The following is a 19,569-nucleotide window of genomic DNA, read 5'->3' as shown; positions in this document are numbered from 1 at the left end:
TGAACTCTTGAACCACTTCCAGAGCATGGTCGCCAATATTGATGGAGGAAGCATTTCTGACGTCCTGCCCCATGATGTTCATTTTCTTGAGGCTGATGGTTAGGCCAAATTCATTGCAGGCAGCCGCAAACCTGTCGATGAGACTCTGCAGGCACTCTTCAGTGTGAGATGTTAAAGCAGCATCGTCAGCAAAGAGGAGTTCCCTGATGAGGACTTTCCGCACTTTGGACTTCGCTCTAAGACGGGCAAGGTTGAACAACCTGCCCCCTGATCTTGTGTGGAGGAAAATTCCTTCTTCAGAGGACTTGAACGCATGTGAAAGCAGCAGGGAGAAGAAAATCCCAAAAAGTGTGGGTGCGAGAACACAGCCCTGTTTCACGCCATTCAGGATAGGAAAGGGCTCTGTTGAGGAGCCACCACGTTGAATTGTGCCTTTCATATTGTCATGGAATGAGGTGATGATACTTAGTAGCTTTGGTGGGCATCCGATCTTTTCTAGTAGTCTGAAGAGACCACGTCTTTTTGCAGCGGCGACAGGGAGAGCGAGGTGGCAGCTGGGTAAGTGAGTTTACAACTTATATAAACTTACCTTGTTGTTTTGGCGGTTTCTTTTTGCAGCTGCGAGAGGGAGAGCGAGGTGGCAGCTGGGTAAGTGAGTCCTATATATTTGGGCAGCGGCTGAACCCGAGACACTACACCTGTAGTGTCTCCCACCCGCCCTCCTCCTCGAACCAAAAAAAAAGGACTCGGTGGTGTGCAGATAAGGTAAGGCTTTTTCTATTTTTTTTTCCTGTGATTGGTGAAAACTTTTCGTTCCTTTTTCGTTTATCTAAGTTAAGACTAACTTAAGCTTAAGATTGAAAATGGCAGGAGATCTCAGACCCGTGACATGCTCCTCTTGCTCAATGTGGGAGCTCAGGGACACGGCTGATGTCCCTGACTCCTTCACGTGCTGGAAGTGTGTCCAGCTGCAGCTCTTGTTAGACCGCATGACGGCTCTGGAGCTGCGGATGGACTCACTTTGGAGCATCCGCGATGCTGAGGAGGTCGTGGATAGCACGTTTAGCGAATTGGTCACACCGCAGATAAAGATTGCTGAGGGTGAAAGGGAATGGGTGACCAAAAGGCAGAGAAAGAGCAGGAAGGCAGCGCAGGTGTCCCCTGCGGTCATCTCCCTCCAAAACAGGTATACCGTTTTGGATACTGTTGAGGGAGATGGCTCACCAGGGGAAGGCAGCAGTAGCCAGGTTCATGGCACCGTGGCTGGCTCTGCTGTTCGGAAGGGCGGGAAAAAGAGTGGAAGGGCTATAGTTATCGGGGATTCGATTGTAAGGGGAGTAGATAGGCGGTTCTGTGGTCGAAAACGAGACTCCCGAATGGTATGTTGCCTCCCAGGTGCACGGATCAGGGATGTCTCAGATCGGCTGCAGGACATTCTGAAAGGGGAGGGTGAACAGACAGTTGTCGTTGTGCACATAGGTACCAATGATATAGGTAAAAAAACGGGATGAGGTCCTACAACAGAATTTAGGGAGTTAGGAGCCAAGTTAAAAAGTAGGACCTCAGAGGTAATAATCTCAGGATTGCTACCAGTGCCACGTGATAGTCAGAGTAGAAATGAAAGAATAGTCAGGATAAATGCGTGGCTTGAGAGATGGTGCAGGAGGAAGGGGTTCAGATTTTTGGGACATTGGGACCGGTTCTGGGGGAGGTGGGACTATTACAAATTGGACGGCCTACACCTGGGCCGCACTGGAACCAATGTCCTTGGGGGTGCTTTTGCTAACGCTGTTGGGGAGGGTTTAAACTAATGTGGCAGGGGGATGGGAACCAAATGAGGAGGTCAGTGGACAGTAAGGAGGTAGTAACTAAAGCCTGTAAGGAACTAGATAATGAAGTCAGCGTGACTAAGGAAAAGAGTAGACAGGGAGCAGATGATGAACGCAAAGGAACTGGTGGTCTGAGGTGCATTTGTTTTAATGCAAGAAGTGTAGTAGGTAAGGCAGATGAACTTAGGGCCTGGATTAGTACCTGGGAGTATGATGTTATTGCTAGTACTGAGACTTGGTTGAGGGAAGGGCATGATTGGCAACTAAATATTCCAGGATATTGATGCTTCCGGCGGGATAGAGAGGGAGGTAAAAGGGGTGGAGGAGTTGCAGTACTGGTCAAAGAGGATATCACAGCTGTGCTGAAGGAAGGCACTATGGAGGATTCGAGCAGTGAGGCAATATGGGCAGAACTCAGAAATAGGAAGGGTGCGGTAACAATGTTGGGGCTGTACTACAGGCCTCCCAACAGCGAGCGTGAGATAGAGGTACAAATATGTAAACAGATTATGGAAAGATGTAGGAGCAACAGGGTGGTGGTGATAGGAGATTTTAATTTTCCCAACATTGACTGGGATTCACTTAGTGTTAGAGGTCCAGATGGAGCAGAATTTGTAAGGAGCATCCAGGAGGGTTTTCTAGAGCAGTATGTAAATAGTCCAACTCGGGAAGGGGCCATACTGGACCTGGTGTTGGAGAATGAGCCCGGCCAGGTGGTTGAAGTTTCAGTCGGGGACTACTTTGGGAATAGGGATCACAATTCCATAAGTTTTAGAATACTCATGGACAAAGACGAGAGTGGTCCCGAAGGAAGAGTGCTAAATTGGGGGAAGGCCAACTATACCAAAATTCGGCAGGAGTTGGGGAATGTAGATTGGGAGCAGCTGTTTGAAGGTAAATCCACATTTGATATGTGGGAGGCTTTTAAAGAGAGGTTGATTAGCGTGCAGGAGAGACATGTTCCTGTGAAAATGAGGGATAGAAATGGCAAGATTAGGGAACCATGGATGACAGGTGAAATTGTGAGACTAGCTAAGAGGAAAAAGGAAGCACACATAAGGTCTAGGAGGCTGAAGAAAGACGAAGCTTTGAAAGAATATCGGGAATGTAGGACCAATCTGAAATGAGGAATTAAGAGGGCTAAAAGGGGTCATGAAATATCTTTAGCAAACAGGGTTAAGGAAAATCCCAAAGCCTTTTATTCATATATAAGGAGCAAGAGGGTAACTAGAAAAAGCATTGGTCCACTCAAGGACAAAGGAGGAAAGTTATGCGTGGAGTCAGAGAAAATGGGTGAGATTCTAAACGAGTACTTTGCATCGGTATTCACCGAGGAGAGGGACATGACGGATGTTGAGGTTAGGAACAGATGTTTGATTACTCTAGGTCAAGTCGGCATAAGGAGGGAGGAAGTGTTGGGTATTCTAAAAGGCATTAAGGTGGACAAGCCCCCAGGTCCGGATGGGATCTATCCCAGGTTACTGTGGGAAGCGAGAGAGGAAATAGCTGGGGCCTTAACAGATATCTTTGCAGCATCCTTAAACACGGGTGAGGTCCCGGAGGACTGGAGAATTGCTAATGTTGTCCCCTTGTTTAAGAAGGGTAGCAGGGAAAATCCAGGTAATTATCGACCAGTGAGCCTGACGTCAGTGGTAGGGAAGCTGCTGGAGAAGATACTGAGGGATAGGATCTATTCCCATTTGGAAGAAAATGGGCTTATCAGTGATAGGCAACATGGTTTTGTGCAGGGAAGGTCATGTCTTACCAACTTAATAGAATTCTTTGAGGAAGTGACAAAGTTGATTGATGAGGGAAGGGCTGTAGATGTCATATACATGGACTTCAGTAAGGCATTTGATAAGGTTCCCCATGGTAGGCTGATGGAGAAAGTGAAGTCGCATGGGGTCCAGGGTGTACTTGCTAGATGGATAAAGAATTGGCTGGGCAACAGGAGACAGAGAGTAGCAGTGGAAGGGAGTTTCTCAAAATGGAGACGTGTGACCAGTGGTGTTCCACAGGGATCCGTGCTGGGACCACTGTTGTTTGTGATATACATAAATGATTTGGAGGAAAGTATAGGTGGTCTGATTAGCAAGTTTGCAGACGACACTAAGATTGGTGGAGTAGCAGATAGTGAAGGGGACTGACAGAGAATACAGCAGAATATAAATAGATTGGAGAGTTGGGCAGAGAAATGGCAGATGGAGTTCAATCAGGGCAAATGCGAGGTGATGCATTTTGGAAGATCCAATTCAAGATTGAATTATACAGTAAATGGAAAAGTCCTGGGGAAAATTGATGTACAGAGAGACTTGGGTGTTCAGGTCCATTGTTCCCTGAAGGTGGCAACGCAGGTCAATAGAGTGGTCAAGAAGGCATACGGCATGCTTTCCTTCATCGGACGGGGTATTGAGTACAAGGGTTGGCAGGTCATGTTACAGTTGTATAAGACTTTGGTTCGGCCACATTTGGAATACTGCGTGCAGTTCTGGTCGCCACATTACCAAAAGGATGTAGATGCTTTGGAGAGGGTGCAGAGGAGGTTCACCAGGATGTTGCCTGGTATGGTGGGCGCTAGCTATGAAGAGAGGTTGAGCAGATTAGGATTATTTTCATTAGAAAGACGGAGGTTGAGGGGGGACCTGATTGAGGTGTACAAAATCATGAGAGGTATAGACAGGGTGGATAGCAAGAAGCGTTTTCCCAGAGTGGGGGATTCAATTACGAGGGGTCACGAGTTCAAAGTGAGAGGGGAAAAGTTTAGGGGGGATATGCGTGGAAAGTTCTTTACGCAGAGGGTGGTGGGTGCCTGGAATAATTTGCCAGCGGAGGTGGTAGACGCGGGCACGATAGCGTCTTTTAAGATGTATCTAGACAGATACATGAATGGGCAGGAAGCAAAGAGATACAGACCCTAATAAAATAGGCGACATGTTTAGATAGAGGATCTGGATCGGCGCAGGCTTGGAGGGCCTAAGGGCCTGTTCCTGTGCTGTAATTTTCTTTGTTCTTTCTTTGAGGTCAAAGGCTTTGGTGAGATCAATGAAAGCAATGTAGAGGGGCATCTGTTGTTCACGGCATTTCTCCTGTATCTGACGAAGGGAGAACAGCATGTCAACGGTCGATCTCTCTGCACGAAAGCCACACTGTGCCTCAGGGTAGACGCGCTCGGCCAGCTTCTGGAGCCTGTTCAGAGCGACTCGAGCAAAGACTTTCCCCACTATGCTGAGCAGGGAGATTCCACGGTAGTTATTGCAGTCACCGCGGTCACCTTTGTTTTTATAGAGGGTGATGATATAGGCGTTGCGCATGTCCTGTGGTACTGCTCCCTCGTCCCAGCACAGGCATAGCAGTTCATGTAGTGCTGAGAGTATAGCAGGCTTGGCACTCTTGATTATTTCAGGGGTAATGCTGTCCTTCCCAGGTGCTTTTCCGCTGGCTAGAGAATCAATGGCATCACTGAGTTCCTATTTGGTTGGCTGTATGTCCAGCTCATCCATGACTGGTAGAGGCTGGGCTGCATTGAGGGCAGTCTCAGCGACAGCATTCTCCCTGGAGTACAGTTCCAGGTAGTGCTCAACCCAGCATATTTTTTCAAGTCTGTACTTGCAATGTTAAAATAACCAAGTTCATAAGTTATATTTTAAGTATGTGTTATGGATAAAATTAGACATTAGTATTCCTTTGGAGGCTAATTTTAACTGACATGACTGTTACTCAAATTATTCAACAAATTTCAAACCAATTTGGTAGCCACTATAACTGAAATATGAATGGACCTTACAATCTACTTATGGGTTTCTTTTGGGCAGAGAAGGCAGCCTCTAATTTGTGTTATTGAATTTTATACTCTAAAGTCATTTTAAATACAATTATTGTTCGCCACGATTGGACAACTTGTTCCGTGGGGATTTTGGGTACTAAATGAATACATGTTTGTGGAAATTTTTGTAAATATTGCTTTAGTGCTTCCATTACTTATCTATCGTCATAACTGTTAATTCTGTTTCCCAATCGATCTGAGCCAATTCGCCCCCTACCCGTCTTCACGCCCCATTCATACGTGGTTTATTTTGTTTAGATTTAAGACTCCAGTTTCAGACTTAACTAAATCGCTTTCACATCCAGTATAAAATTCTTTGGCCAGTCTTCCCTTTTATTACATCGTTATGAATTAACCCTTTCTTATTGCACAATACTATATCATAAATATATCCTGTTCCCCAGTTGTTTCCTCGACGTGCTGATGTATAAATCTATGTTGTATACATTCCATGAACCCGTCCTCCGCACTACTGCTGCAAACTTGATTTGTCCAGTCTATATGAAGATCTAAGTCCCCCATTATTGCTATATTATCCGTATTATGTGCCCCTCTAATTTTCCGATTTATAATCTGTCACACACAGCAAACTCTTGTCAGCTGGTGATAAACAAATCCCAGTAGTACTTTATGCCCCTTTCTGTTTCTTAGCTCCACATAGACTGAGACTACCCCTGATTTTGTGAATTAAGGTTCTTTCTCTCTGCTGTCTTTATCCCATCCTTTATTCTCAGAGCTACTTTCCTCATTTTTTTCTGTTTTGCCCACCCTTCTAAAAGTTAGGAGCCCTGGAATATTTAGTTTCCAACCTTGGTCACTTCGGACCCACATCTGCGTAATGGTTATTCAATAAACATACCAATTGCTATTTTTACTATTATAGCCTTTAAAAGTCGCTGGCAATGAGTCAACTTTACACTTTGGTACCCCAGCACCGTACGAAATACACATGAGACTAATGTATCATACAATCATGATGTACATAAGTGAAATCAAGAAGCAGTATTAATGCTTTTGGACCGTTTGCGCTGGAACCACAAGCTTCAGATGTCGATTACTCAATTAAAATGGGCATGCATAACGCGAAATTTGCCAATATAAATAATTGCAACGCTAATCGTGCCTTTGAAAGAATTACTAGATTTCTACCTATAACTGTACATAAGAAGTTAGAATCAGAATATAGGTGCTGCCACTATTTTTTTGCATCGAAAAATGCCGGTAATTTGCGCCTTGAAGTCATCTATCCACGCTTCTAAGCACTTTATTAAAGAACAAAGGAGGACAGAATCAGTGAGCTTAACTTAATGAAAAATCTGAGGTCAAGACAGGGTGACAGGTTTTAAAAGGATTTTTAAATGGGAAGAAGCATTTATCATGACAAAGGAATTAATAATGAACGATGCAAGGGCAAGAACGTTGTTATGGATTTGTTCCTTGTAATAGGGCGGCACAGTGGCGCAGTGGTTAGCACCGCAGCCTCACAGTTCCAGCGACCCGGGTTCAATTCTGGGTACTGCCTGTGTGGAGTTTGCAAGTTCTCCCTGTGTCTGCGTGGGTTTCCTCCGGGTGCTCCGGTTTCCTCCCACATGCCAAAGACTTGCAGGTTGATAGGTTAATTGGCCATTATAAATTGCCCCTAGTATAGGTAGGTGGTAGGGAAATATAGGGACAGGTGGGGATGTGGTAGGAATATGGGATTAGTGTAGGATTAGTATAAAATGGGTGGTTGATGGTCGGCACAGACTCGGTGGGCCGAAGGGCCTGTTTCAGTGCTGTATCTCTAAACTAAACTAAATAATGGAGCAATTTTGTTTCGGTAATATTGAGGGACAGAAGCAGAGTTCGCAAACTCTGTCCCAAGAAAAATAGAATGAGTCCATGGACAGGTGCTTAGAAAAGGATAGAGCTCCTTAATTTTAAATTCACTTGGAATCAATGCGGCTCAATGTTTGAGAAATAAGAAAAAAACACAATTGTTATAAATAGAAAATTCCAGCTACACATTCTTGAAACAATTGGATTTATGAAGGAATGGAACATCAGAAGCTGTTGATCCAAGGGGGAATTTTATAAAGTATGTTTTTCAACAACAAGACGTTCTTTTCACAAGAATGAACAAAAAGAGGTAGGATTCGGGTCACACAACAGACGATATTCTACTCCATGATAGATCCATGAGGTAGTGACAGATAGAGATTTTTGATAAATGTAGTTACCAGGATGAAAATGAAATAACGTCATTGTTCTGGCAGTGCAGCAGGTTAAGGCATGTACTTCTGACGGGTAAATAAAAACAAAATACGGCAGATACTGGAAATCTGAAATAAAGACAGAAGATTTTGGAAATACTCAGCAAGTCAACTCTGCTTCTCTCTCCACAGATGCTGCTTGACCTGCTGAGCATTTCCAGCATTTTGTGTTTTTGCTTCCAACGGGTGCCAGGATTGCTGAAGGGGGAAATTCTGTTACAGTTCTTTTAAAAGAGATATCGTGAATTTTGGAATTGTTCGAATGTGAGCAGGAACATGAGCTCTTAATTTGATCTTATGATTGGAGCGACGTGGGAACTAATCAGGGACATCCATTTGGAACAGGTCGCACGAGTTTTGTCAGCGAACAGAAATAATACTTCTGATGTTGCATCAACTTGATCTGAGCTAAATTTGATTTCGAAGCCGATATGCAACATGGAGGATAACATCCTGGGAATTAATTTCTCAAGATACAATAGTTACAATATATCATTGAAGCTTTGTTTTCGATGGATTCCGGATAAGTTAAATCCATCTCTATAATACAGAATGTTGGAAAGTAGCTATGCTGCATTAAGGCATCAAAATCGCGAAACCCTCTGACACTGCTTTGTTGCAATTACACTCCAAGTGGAACCATGAAGAAAGGTCACTAAGCCAAGCAATGATACTCTATTTGGGTTCCAAGAAATGTTCAATTTCTACAGTTGTGCTACAAATATGCTATCCACAATTAATTACAGTATTCCAATACAAATACTTAAAACATGTAAACAAATGTGGTGTCTCAATAAGTTTTCTGTAATATTTCTGGTTAATAGTATTTTTCACTCCTCCCCATTCTGCCACATGACTGTACTATAGATTCTGAAATATCAAGTATTCCATACCCGGCACAATGTGGCTGACTCATAAATGCCCTCTGAAATGGCAAGACACTCAGTGCAAGGGCAGTTAAGAATGGGCAATAAATGCTACCCTCACCAGCGAAGTCCATATCCCACCAAAAAAACGAAAAGAAAGTGCATGCATAAAGGTGAATTTCAAGCTGACACTTCAGGAATGAAAGGGCCAGAGGAGTTTAGGAAGATATTACCACCACCCCCCCCCCCCCACCACTCCCACACCCACCCCTCAAAAAAATCAACTCTTTCTTCACTATTTCTACCTCATGCATACTTATTTTGCGGTTAAAAAAAAAGTTTGTTGCGCTTCCCACAGAAGAGTGGAGGTTACCTGTTCTGGGAACATATTTTTTCTTCATCCAACAGTAAGTTGCCGTACTTCCAACTCCGAATCCCCCCAGAAATGCAACGCATACTGCACACGCGAGGACGATTGCGTCTTGTGTGTCCTTTGCTGCATTATCTGCAGACGCTGTTAATCAGAGAAAATGTTTTGATCAGTGATCATGCAAGTATTAATTACCACGTTAAAATAAGCTAAATGAATTTTAAACGAGCACTGATACATAATCTTCAGTTTATATTATTTGTATCTCATTTTAAGCCTATATTTTGATACCCTCTGTTGTCTTCATCGTTTTCTTTCATAAACTGATTGTAAACCTTTTGCGTTCAGTTAGCCTGAATAACGCATTCATAAAGCGATGGCATGAAATTTATCTGAGGACAATATGAGCTGTGAGTGTGCTTACTGTAGAGAAAAATTTGTGCTATTAGCTATACAAGTGTCCATATCACGCACCACTGAACAATCAGTGATATGTTCGAGTCAATACTTATTCGTACATTGTTGGATAGCTGTGTTACAAAGTTTTGCCACACTAAGATTTTTCTAGTGGAAAGTACACTGGTACAGCATTTCGTTTCTTTCACCAGTCGGTGCAGCGTAACTCCAGAAGCTGTATATTTCCCCATGTATAGTTCTACAGCAGTTGCTCCGAAGCATTTTCATTTACTTCTGATTTCACAAACGAGACCCACTAATCCTAAAGAAAATTTTCTGTATCTAATTACTGGTTGAAATATAATGACCTTTTAAACCAATACCTGAAATTACCCGAAGTGGCACTGATGTCGCCAATTCTAATGAAGTAACCTCAGTGTCGTATTGCATTTACTATCTTTTAAGCGTGTAGTTCGCAATCACCTGGGCCGTTAGATATTTTACGTTTACTTTACATGTGATGTATGATTAAGTGGGGCATGCTTTAAAATACTTGATTTTAACCCGCACTTTAATGATCTGATTAAAGGGCTATTTGAGAATTCAAAGCCCAATTACTCAGAAATCAATATTCGTGTTACAAATAAACCGACTGAAAATGAATCACAACCAATAATGCAAATCCTATCAACACTGGAATCAAGTTAACCATAATGTAATAGGATTTGAATGTGACAGGCAATGAGATAGTTTGACATGGATTCGCTGGAGCATGAAGAATATTTTTAAAAGCTGTTGATATGATCTCCACAATAAAGATCAGTATTCCGCATATCAAACAATTTTCCAAACTCTATCCCATCTGGTAATTCTTGGCATTTCTCATTGTTTTAACGTGCATGTAATACTTTTGCATTTCAGAACTTAGCCCGAATAACGGATTCATAGAGTGTGGGCATGAAGTTTATCTTGGATAATGTGATATCTGATTGTGCTGACTGTACTAAAAGCAATATACAGAAAGCAAATCCATCGCAATTAGTGGCAGCATGGGGACATTAACATTGGAGAGGTTATTGAACTCCTTGTTCACTTTCTGGCAGGTTTCTTTTCCAGGTCTCAGACATTCAGCAATAAATCACACTGTCCATCATTCCATTTCTCTTTTGGAACAGATGCTGAACCGGGCAACGCAATTCTCATTCAGAATTCGTTCTCCATGTCTCCACCATCGAACTCTACTTCCACCAGGCTACTGCTCACATCATTTTATGTCCATTCCGGTATTCCATGTTTCCTTTCCTGCTGCACTCTCCCAATTTCCTTTGAATACAATATTCTAGCGATTTTTGTCTTGAATATGATCAACGATTGGGATTCTTCAGCTCCCTGGAGTGGACAATTTCAACGACTCATCAAGCATTAAATTAAACATTCCTCCTGATCTCAGCCCTAAATGTCCAATCCCTTGTTCTGAGATTGTCACTCCATTTTGCAGATTCCCCAGCCAGAAGAATTTTTTTTCTGCATTTATCCTGCCAAGCCACTTACGGATTGTATATGTGTAATTCGCTCGCCTCTCATTGTTCTAGAATCCAAAAATATAGGTCCAGTCTACTCAATCTCTCCTCATGGGAGAATTTACTCATCAAAGGAAACAGTCTTCTGAACCTTCTGTACACCCCCATGATGCCAAAATTTCACATGGTACTACAAGAATTACCTCACCAATGCCTGGTATAATTGTAGTAAGACAGCTTTACTCTTATACACAGTTCCCTTTTCACAAAAGCGAAAAAAAAGATGCATTTCCTAAATGCATGTTCTACCTGTATGTTATCTTTTTGTGATTGAAGCTTAATGGCACCCATGTGTTTCTGAATGCAAACATCTGCCAATCTGTCACCATTCAAACAAAAAGGTGTTTTTTTAAAAAATATTTTTTCTGACCTAAGTGGATAAATTAACACTTTGGCACGTTGTATCTCACATGACATACATTTGCCCATTCACCTAGCCTGCTCTAAGGGACGACAGTATGAGTGTGATCGAAGCTTATAGTTGGAATTTGCGAGGCTATCAAATCTAGGATCACCGGTGGTTTAAATGAAATACATAAAGTTATGATATTTGCAGATGCACAGGAAAATGACTGAATCAAACCAGCATGCATTGTGAAGACTCAAATTTGTTTTTCCAGCTAAATTAATCTGTTAACAACTGCAAGCTTCTTTCATTATAGATAGACAGATTGACTGGCGAAAAACAATTTATGCTATGGAATGTTTAGCAAGAAACAAAAATCAGAAAAGTAGCACAATCGTCTGGACCCAATAACCAGGCATGCTTCAGAGATTTGTTTCGTGCTGATGAGAAGTGAGAATTTTGGTGAAGTTTCATGTGCATGAAGCATGGAGTCATGGAGTCTGGAAAAGCGAAGGTAACATGACTTACCTTCCGATGGTGGAGCGGAGAGCGGTTCAGGCGCTTCCGAGTCTGAAAAAAAGTAAACAGTGATATCACTGGAACGCTGCAGGTGATTGGTTGGTGAGTAACAGCTGTAAGTTGCCGGAAATAGCTTAAAAATCAGGGGAAACCAAGTTAAGAGGAATCAAATAAAATGTAACATGATAAATAGGAGCTGCAGTAGGCGATTTGACCCTTTGAACATTCTCAGCCATTCAACAAGTTCATGACAGATCCTCCCACCTTGCTGCACTCTCCCTGTCTCCATTAATTTCCTTCGATCACAACATTCTAGCGACTTTTGTCTTGAATACGTTTTTGTCCACGAACCAATCCTCAATCCATTCTATCTCCGATCTCCTTGATTCCTGCATATATCTGGAATAGTTTTTGTATCTTATAGTGTAAAGACAAATACAAAGTATTTGTTAATGCCTTTTCTATTTCCCTATACCCCACTATAATTTCACTTGCTTCTGCCTCCAATCGTCGGACATTTACTTCCACAGATCTATTCCTATTTGATCAACTATAAAAACGTTTACAATCTTTTGTTAATATATATGTTTCTCGCTCGTTTACTCTCATATTCTCTTTGCGTTTTCCTTATAAATGTCTTGATGTTCCGTTGCTGAATTGCAAAAATCTGCGCAATCCTCAGGCTTGCTATTCATTTTTTGGCACCATTATAACCTCGTTCTTTGACATAATCATTTTAACTGTTATTAGCCACGATTGGACCACTTTTTCCGTGGGGATTTTGGGTGATAAATAATACATATTTGTCGAAAATTATATATTAATTGCTTTAATGCTACCATTACTTATTATCGTCATAATTGTTAATGCTGTTTCCCAGTCTATCTGAGCTAATTCGCCCCCTGCCCATCTCCACGCCGCATTCATACGTTGTTTGTTTTGTTTAGATATAAGACCCTAATTTCAGACTTAACTAAATTGCTTGCGCACTCAGTAGAAAATTCTTTGGCCAGTCTTCCCTTTTATTACCTTGTTATGAATCAAACCTTTCTTCTTGCACAATACTATATCATAAATATCCTGTTCCCTAGTTGGTTCCTCGAAGTACTGATGTAGAAATCTATGTTGTATACATTCCATGAACTCATCCTGCGCACGCCTGCTGCAAACTTGATTTGTCCAGTCGATATTAAGATCCAAGTCCCCCATTATTGCTATATTACCCTTATTACATGCCCCGCTAATTTTCCAAATTATAATCTGCCATACACAGCAAACTCTGCAACTGGACGATAAACAAATCCCAGTAATATTTTCTGCCCCTTTCTGTTTCTTTGCTCCACAGAGACTAAGACTGCCACTTGATTTTCTGAGCTATGATTCTTTCACTTTGCTGTCTTTACCCCATCTTTTATTCTCAGAGCTGCTCTCCTCCTTTATTCCGTTTTGCCTATCCTTTCTAAAAGTTAAGACTCCTGGAATATTTAGTTTGCAACCTTGGTCACTTCAGAGCCACATCTCCATTATGGTTATTCAATAAAATGTATTAATTTCTATTTGTACTATTAGAGCCTTTAAAAGTTGATAGCAACGAGTCAACCTTCCACTCTGGTCCCCAGGCACGGTAAGAAATATACAGTTGACGCATGGATCATACATTCATGATGTACACAACTGAAATTAAGAAGCTGTTTTAATGCTTTTCGACCGTTTGCGCTGGAACCACGAGCTTCCAGTGGTAAATTACACAATTGAAATGGGCATTCATAGCGCGAAATTTATCAAAATAAATAATTGCAATGCCCATCGTAACTTTGAAAGAATTACCAGATTTCTATCGATAACTGTACACAAGAAGTTACAATCATAATATAGGTCACTGTCACTACTTTTTGCATCGAGGAATACCGGTCATGTTCCCCATGGAGTCTCCTTTCTACCTTTCTCAGCGCTTTATAAACAAAGAAATCAGGGCAGCATCAGCGCGTTTAACTTAATGGAAAATCTGAGGCAGAGACAGGGTGACAGGTTTTAAGAGGATTTGTAAATGGAAGGAAGCATTTATCATGACAAAGGAATTAATATTGAATGGTCCAAAGAGCAAGAACGTTGTTACGGATTTGAGGAATAAAAATAAACGAAACCACACGTAATTGTTATAAATAGAAAATTCCAGATACACATTTTTGAAACAACTGGATTTGTGAATGAATGGAGTCGGGGTGGCAGAACCTGAGAGAACCAGAATCTAAGAGGGAATTTCATAAAGCATGTTTATCAACAACAAGACATTCTTTTATTGAGCATGAACAGAGAGAGGTAGGATTGTGGTCAGACAATGGAAGATATTCTACTCCATGTTATACCCATGAGGTAGCGACATATAAAGATTTTTGATAAATGAATTTACCAGGATGAAAATGAAATAACTTCAATGTATTGGCACTGCAGCAGGTTAAGGCATGTACCTCCGATGGGTAAATAAAAGCAAAATATAGCAGATGCTGAAAATCGGCAATAAAAAGTGAATATTATGGAAATATTCAGCAGGTCAAGTAGCATCTGCGGAGAGAGAAGCAGAATTAACGTTTCCTACCTGCTCGACGCTGTTTAACCTGCTGAGTATTTTCAGCATTTTCTGTTTTGCTTCTGACGGGTGCCGGGTCTGCTGAAAAGGAAAATTCTGTTATTGTTCTCGATAAAGGAGATATTGTGAACTTTGGGATTGTTCTAACGTGAGCAAGAAGATGAGCTCTTGATTTGATCATATGATTGGAGCTACGTGGGAACTAGTCGGGAAGATCCATTTGGAGCAGGTTGTCAGCCAACAGAAATTATAGCGAGGCGATCAAATCTAGCTTAGAAATAGCTTAAAATCAGTGGAAAGTTCTTTTTAATAATCTATGGTATGAGTGGTAAGGTTAGTACAACGAAAGTGTATTTTTTAAAATTAGTGCGATTTATTCAGGACTTTTGATTGCACTGGGTAGTGCTTGGCCCACACCCGTGATATGCTCCTTCTGCGCTGTGTGGGAAATCAGGGACTCTTCCAGTGTCCTTGACGACCATGTGTGCAGGACGAGTATCCAATTACAACTACTGGCTACCTACATTACGATACTGGAGCTGCGGGTGGATTCACTGTGGAGCACCCACGATGCTGAGGACGTCGTGGATAGCACGTTTCGCGAGCTGGTCACTCCGCATGTAATGACTGCACAGGCAGAAGAGGGATGGACTTGCATCAGGCAAACTAGTAGGCGCAGGCAGGTAGTGCAGGAGTCCCCTGTGGCCACACCCTCTCAAACTTTGAATACTGTTGGGGAGTGTAAGGCCTCCCAGGGGAAAGCAGCAACAGCCAAGTTCGTATCACCACAGATGGGTCTGCTTCACAGCAGAGGAGTGGGGTGGGGGTGGGGGGTGGGGTGGGTGTGGAGGGGTGGGGAATTCGGGAAGAGCCATAGTGATAGGAGATTCAATTGTAAGTGGAACAGACAGGCGTTTCTGTGGCCGCAAACGAGACTCCAGGATGGTATGTTGCCTCCCTGGTGCAAGTATCAAGGATGTCTCTGAGCAGATGCAGGATATTCCTAAGGGGGAGGGAGAACATCCAGTGGTCGTGGTACATGTCGGTACCAATGACATCAGTAGAAAAAGGGCTGAGGTCCTGCAAGACGAATTTAAGGAGTTAGGAGCTAAATTTAAAAGCAGGACCTCAAAGGTGGTAATCTCAGGATTACTTCCTGTGCCACGTGTTAGTGAGTATAGGAACAGGAGAATAAACCAGATGAATGTGACTGGAGAAATGGTACAGGAGGAAGGGATTTACTTTCCTGGGATATCGGGACCAGTTCTGAGGAAGGTGGAACCTGTACAAGCGGGACAAATTACACCCAGGCAATACTGGGACTGATGTTCTCGCAGGGGTGTTTGCTCGTGCCGTTGGGGAGGATTTAAACTAGAATGGCTGGGGGATGAGAACCTGAGTGGGGAGATTAGGCAGGAGGAAACAAGGATAGAAACGAAAGACAGGAAACAAAAAGGCAAAGGTGGAAGGCATAGAAATCAGGGGCAAGAAATAAATAGGGCAATAGTGTGAAATAATGATAAGGTGATTAAGAATGTTTAAAATACAAGCCTAAAGACATTGTGTCTCAAAGCACAGAGTATTCACAATCAGGTAAGCAAATTAAATGTGCAAATAGATGTAAATGGATACGATATTGTTGCAATTATGGAGACATGGCTGCGGTTGCAATGTGACCAAGGATGCCAACTGAACATTCAAGTGTAGTCAATATTTAGGAAGGACAGGCCAAAAGGGAATGGAGGTGAAGTAGCATTGTTAGCAAAAGAGGAAATAAATACAGTAGTGAGGAAGGATAATAGCTCAGAGAATCCTGATGTGGTATCTGTATGGGTGGAGCTAAGAAACACGAAGATGCAGAACACGTTGGTGTGGGTTGTAAATAGACCCCCAAACAGCAGTGGTGATGTAGAGGATAGCATTAAACAGGAACTTAAGAGGCGTACATAATAAGGGTACAACTGTAATTATGGGTGACTTTGATCTACATATAGATTGGGCAGACCAAATTAGCAATAATACTGTAGAGGAGGAATTCCTTGAGTACGCTCGTGATGGTTTTTTGGACCAATCCATTGAGGAACCAACTAGGAACTGGCCATCCTGGACTGAGTATTGTGTAATGCGAAAGGATTAGTTAACAATCTTGTTATGCGGGGTCACTTGGGGAAGAGCGACCATAACGTGATAGAATTCTTCATTATGATGAAGAGTGCAAGAGTTGATTCCGAGACTAGGTCCTGAATCTAAATAAAGGAAACTATGAAGGTATGAGGCACGAGTTGGCTATAATGGATTGGGGAACTTTACTTAAAGGGTTGACTTGGCTAGCATTTAAAGAGTGCATGGATGAATTACAACAATTGTTCATCCTGTCTAACATAAAAAAATGAACAGGACGCTGGCTCAACCGTGGCTTACAAAAGAAATTAGGGATAGTATTAGATCCAAGGAAGAGAAATGTAAAATGGCCAGAACAAGCAGCAAACCTGAGGATTGGGAGCCGTCTATAATTCAACAAAAAAACTGACTGTAAAAGCTTCTTTTGATATGTGAAGAGAAAAAAGATTCGTGAAGACAGATGTGGGTCCCTTACAGTCAGAAACGGGGGAATTTATAATGGGGAGCAAAGAAATGGCAGACCAATTAAATAAATACTTTGGTTCTGTCTTCACAAAGGAGCACACAAATTCCCTCCTAGAAATGTTGGGAAACACAGGGTCGAGTGAGAAGGAGGAACTGCATGTAATCAGTTATAGTAGGAAAATGGTGTTAGGGAAATTATTTGGATCGAAGGCTGATAAATCCCAAGGGCTTGATAATCTACATCCTAGAGTACTTAAGAAAGTGGCCCTAGAAATAGTAGATACATTGCTGGCCATTTTTCAGAAATCTATGGATTCTGGAACAGTTCCAACGGATTGGAGGATAGCTAATGTAACCCCACTATTTAAAAAAAAAGTAGAGAGACAACAGGGATTATAGACCGCTTAGCCTGACATCAGTCGTGGGGAAAATGTTAAGAGTCCATTATCAAAGATGTAATAGCAGAGCACCCTGGAAAACAATGACAGGATTGGACAAAGTCAACATGGATTTACGAAAGGGAAATGATGCTTGACAAATATGCTGTAATTTTTTGAAGATGTAACTTGTAGAATAGATAAGGGAGAACCAGTGGATGTGGTGTATTTGGACTTTCGGAAGGCTTTCGATAAAGTCCCACATAAGAAATTAGCGTGTAAATTTATAGCACATGGGATTGGGGGTTAGGATAGAAAACTGGTTGGCAGACAGGAAACAAAGATTAGGAATAAACGGGTCTTATTCCAAGTGGCAGACAGTGAGTAGTGTGGTACAGCAGGGATTAGTGCAAGGACCCCAGCTGTTCACAATATATATCAATGATGTCGATGAGGGAATTAAATGTAATATATCGAGGTTTGCAGACAACACAAAGCTGGGTGGGAGTATGAGCTGTGAGGAGGATGCAGAGAAGTTCCAGTGTGATTTGGACAGGTTGAGTGAGTGGGAAAATACATGGAAGATGCAGTATAATGTAGGTAAATGTGAGGTTATCCACTTTGTGGCAAAAACAGGAAGGCAGATTATTAGCCGAACTGCGATAGATTGGGAAAGGGGGAGGTGCAGTGAGACCTGGGTGTCCTTGTGCACACAGTCACTGAAAGTATGCATGCAGGTGCAGAAGGCAGTTATGAGGGCAAATGGCATGTTGGCCTTTATAGCGCGAGGATTCGAGTACAGGAGCAAGGATGTCTTGCTGAAATTATACAAGGCCTTGGTGAGACAACATCTGGAGTATTGTGTGCAGTTTTGGCCTCCTTATCTGAGGAAGGATGTTCTTTCTATGGAGAAAGTGTAGCAAAGGTTGACCAGACTAATTCCTGGGATGGCAGCACTGACGTATGAAGAGCGATTAGGTCGATTTGGCTTGTATTCGCTAGAGTTTAGAAGAGTGAGTTTGGATCTCATAGAAACCTACAAAAGTCTAACAGGACTGGACAGATTGGATGCAGGAAGGATATTCTCGATGGCGGGGGAGTCCAGGACCAGGGGTCACAGTCTAAGGATATGGGGTAAGCCATTTAGGACTAAGATGAGGAGAGATTTCTTCACCCAGAGAGAGGCGAACCAGTGGAAGTCTCTACCACGGAAAGCAGCTGAGGCCATCTCGTTAATTACATTGAAGAAAGAGTTCGATATATTTCCGAGGGCTAAAGGGATCTAGGGATATGGGGAGGAAGCAGGAACAGGTTACTGATTTTGTATGATAAGCCGTGATCGTATTAAATGGTGGAGCAGGCTCGCCGGGCCGAATAGCCAACTCCTGCTCCTATTTTTCTATGTTTCTTTGTTTCTTAACATGTTTGGGAAAAAAATGTTAATTCAACTGGACTAAGTGGTCGAACGAGTTTTGAAAATCTGCGCGAGAGTTACGCAAAGTGACATTTATCAATGGTATCAGGGTATGCCTTCATTTGAAATGCAAAGTAACTAGGAATTCTGCAAGCAACAGCTTGCAAAAGTCAGCAATTTAAGGGACTTAGATTGTTTATTTTTCCTGTGGTTTAATTTGTGTATGCGTGTGATCAGGGAAGGAAGCCACTGCTACATTAATTAAGAAGCGTCTTGAAGACATCTGTAACAACCAGAATGGCGATGAAATTACTGAAGGAAATTGAAACATATCCTCATCTTCAATGCAGCCTCTAATATTGTGGTATGAACTAAGAGTTAGACGCCTCATTGGGCAATTTTAGCTTCGTGTGGACTTTGATCGGACATCTTGTGAATGAGCGTCCTTCCCACCTTAGAAAGAAAGATATTATCTCGTTGCAATGAGTGATTCGGTGTTTAATTCGGGTAGCTTGGTCAGCTACTGAAGAGTACAGCTAACAGAGAGATAGCAGCAGTGATCGTGTATGTCTGATTCCTTGGAACATATTGGTGAATAAAGGTGTATTGTGTTGTTAATTAGAA

General features: G+C 42.2%; 1 protein-coding gene across 19 annotated transcripts in view; it reads right to left on the bottom strand.

Moving 5' to 3' along the window:
• Positions 1–19,569, bottom strand: part of LOC137385142 (NACHT, LRR and PYD domains-containing protein 3-like) — a 206,085-nt gene that overhangs the window by 24,944 nt on the left and 161,572 nt on the right. For 13 of the 19 annotated variants that reach the window (XM_068060009.1, XM_068060020.1, XM_068060011.1 and 10 more), the window contains 4 exons: positions 14,578–14,649; positions 11,991–12,032; positions 9,144–9,284; positions 7,872–7,973 (listed from right to left, as the gene is read on the bottom strand). In XM_068060009.1, coding sequence (XP_067916110.1) covers positions 7,872–7,973; positions 9,144–9,284; positions 11,991–12,032; positions 14,578–14,649 — 357 coding nt within the window. Of the gene's footprint in view, positions 1–7,871; positions 7,974–9,143; positions 9,285–11,990; positions 12,033–12,245; positions 12,399–14,577; positions 14,653–19,569 lie in introns of those variants that run through there. The other 6 variants (XM_068060027.1, XM_068060028.1, XM_068060026.1 and 3 more) reach the window with 5 other exon arrangements.

Source organism: Heterodontus francisci, chromosome 28 (genome assembly GCF_036365525.1).
Source record: "Heterodontus francisci isolate sHetFra1 chromosome 28, sHetFra1.hap1, whole genome shotgun sequence".
Lineage (NCBI taxonomy): Eukaryota > Metazoa > Chordata > Chondrichthyes > Heterodontiformes > Heterodontidae > Heterodontus > Heterodontus francisci.
The sequence above is the reverse complement of the archived record's forward strand: the minus strand, read 5'-3'. Positions and strand labels throughout refer to the sequence as shown.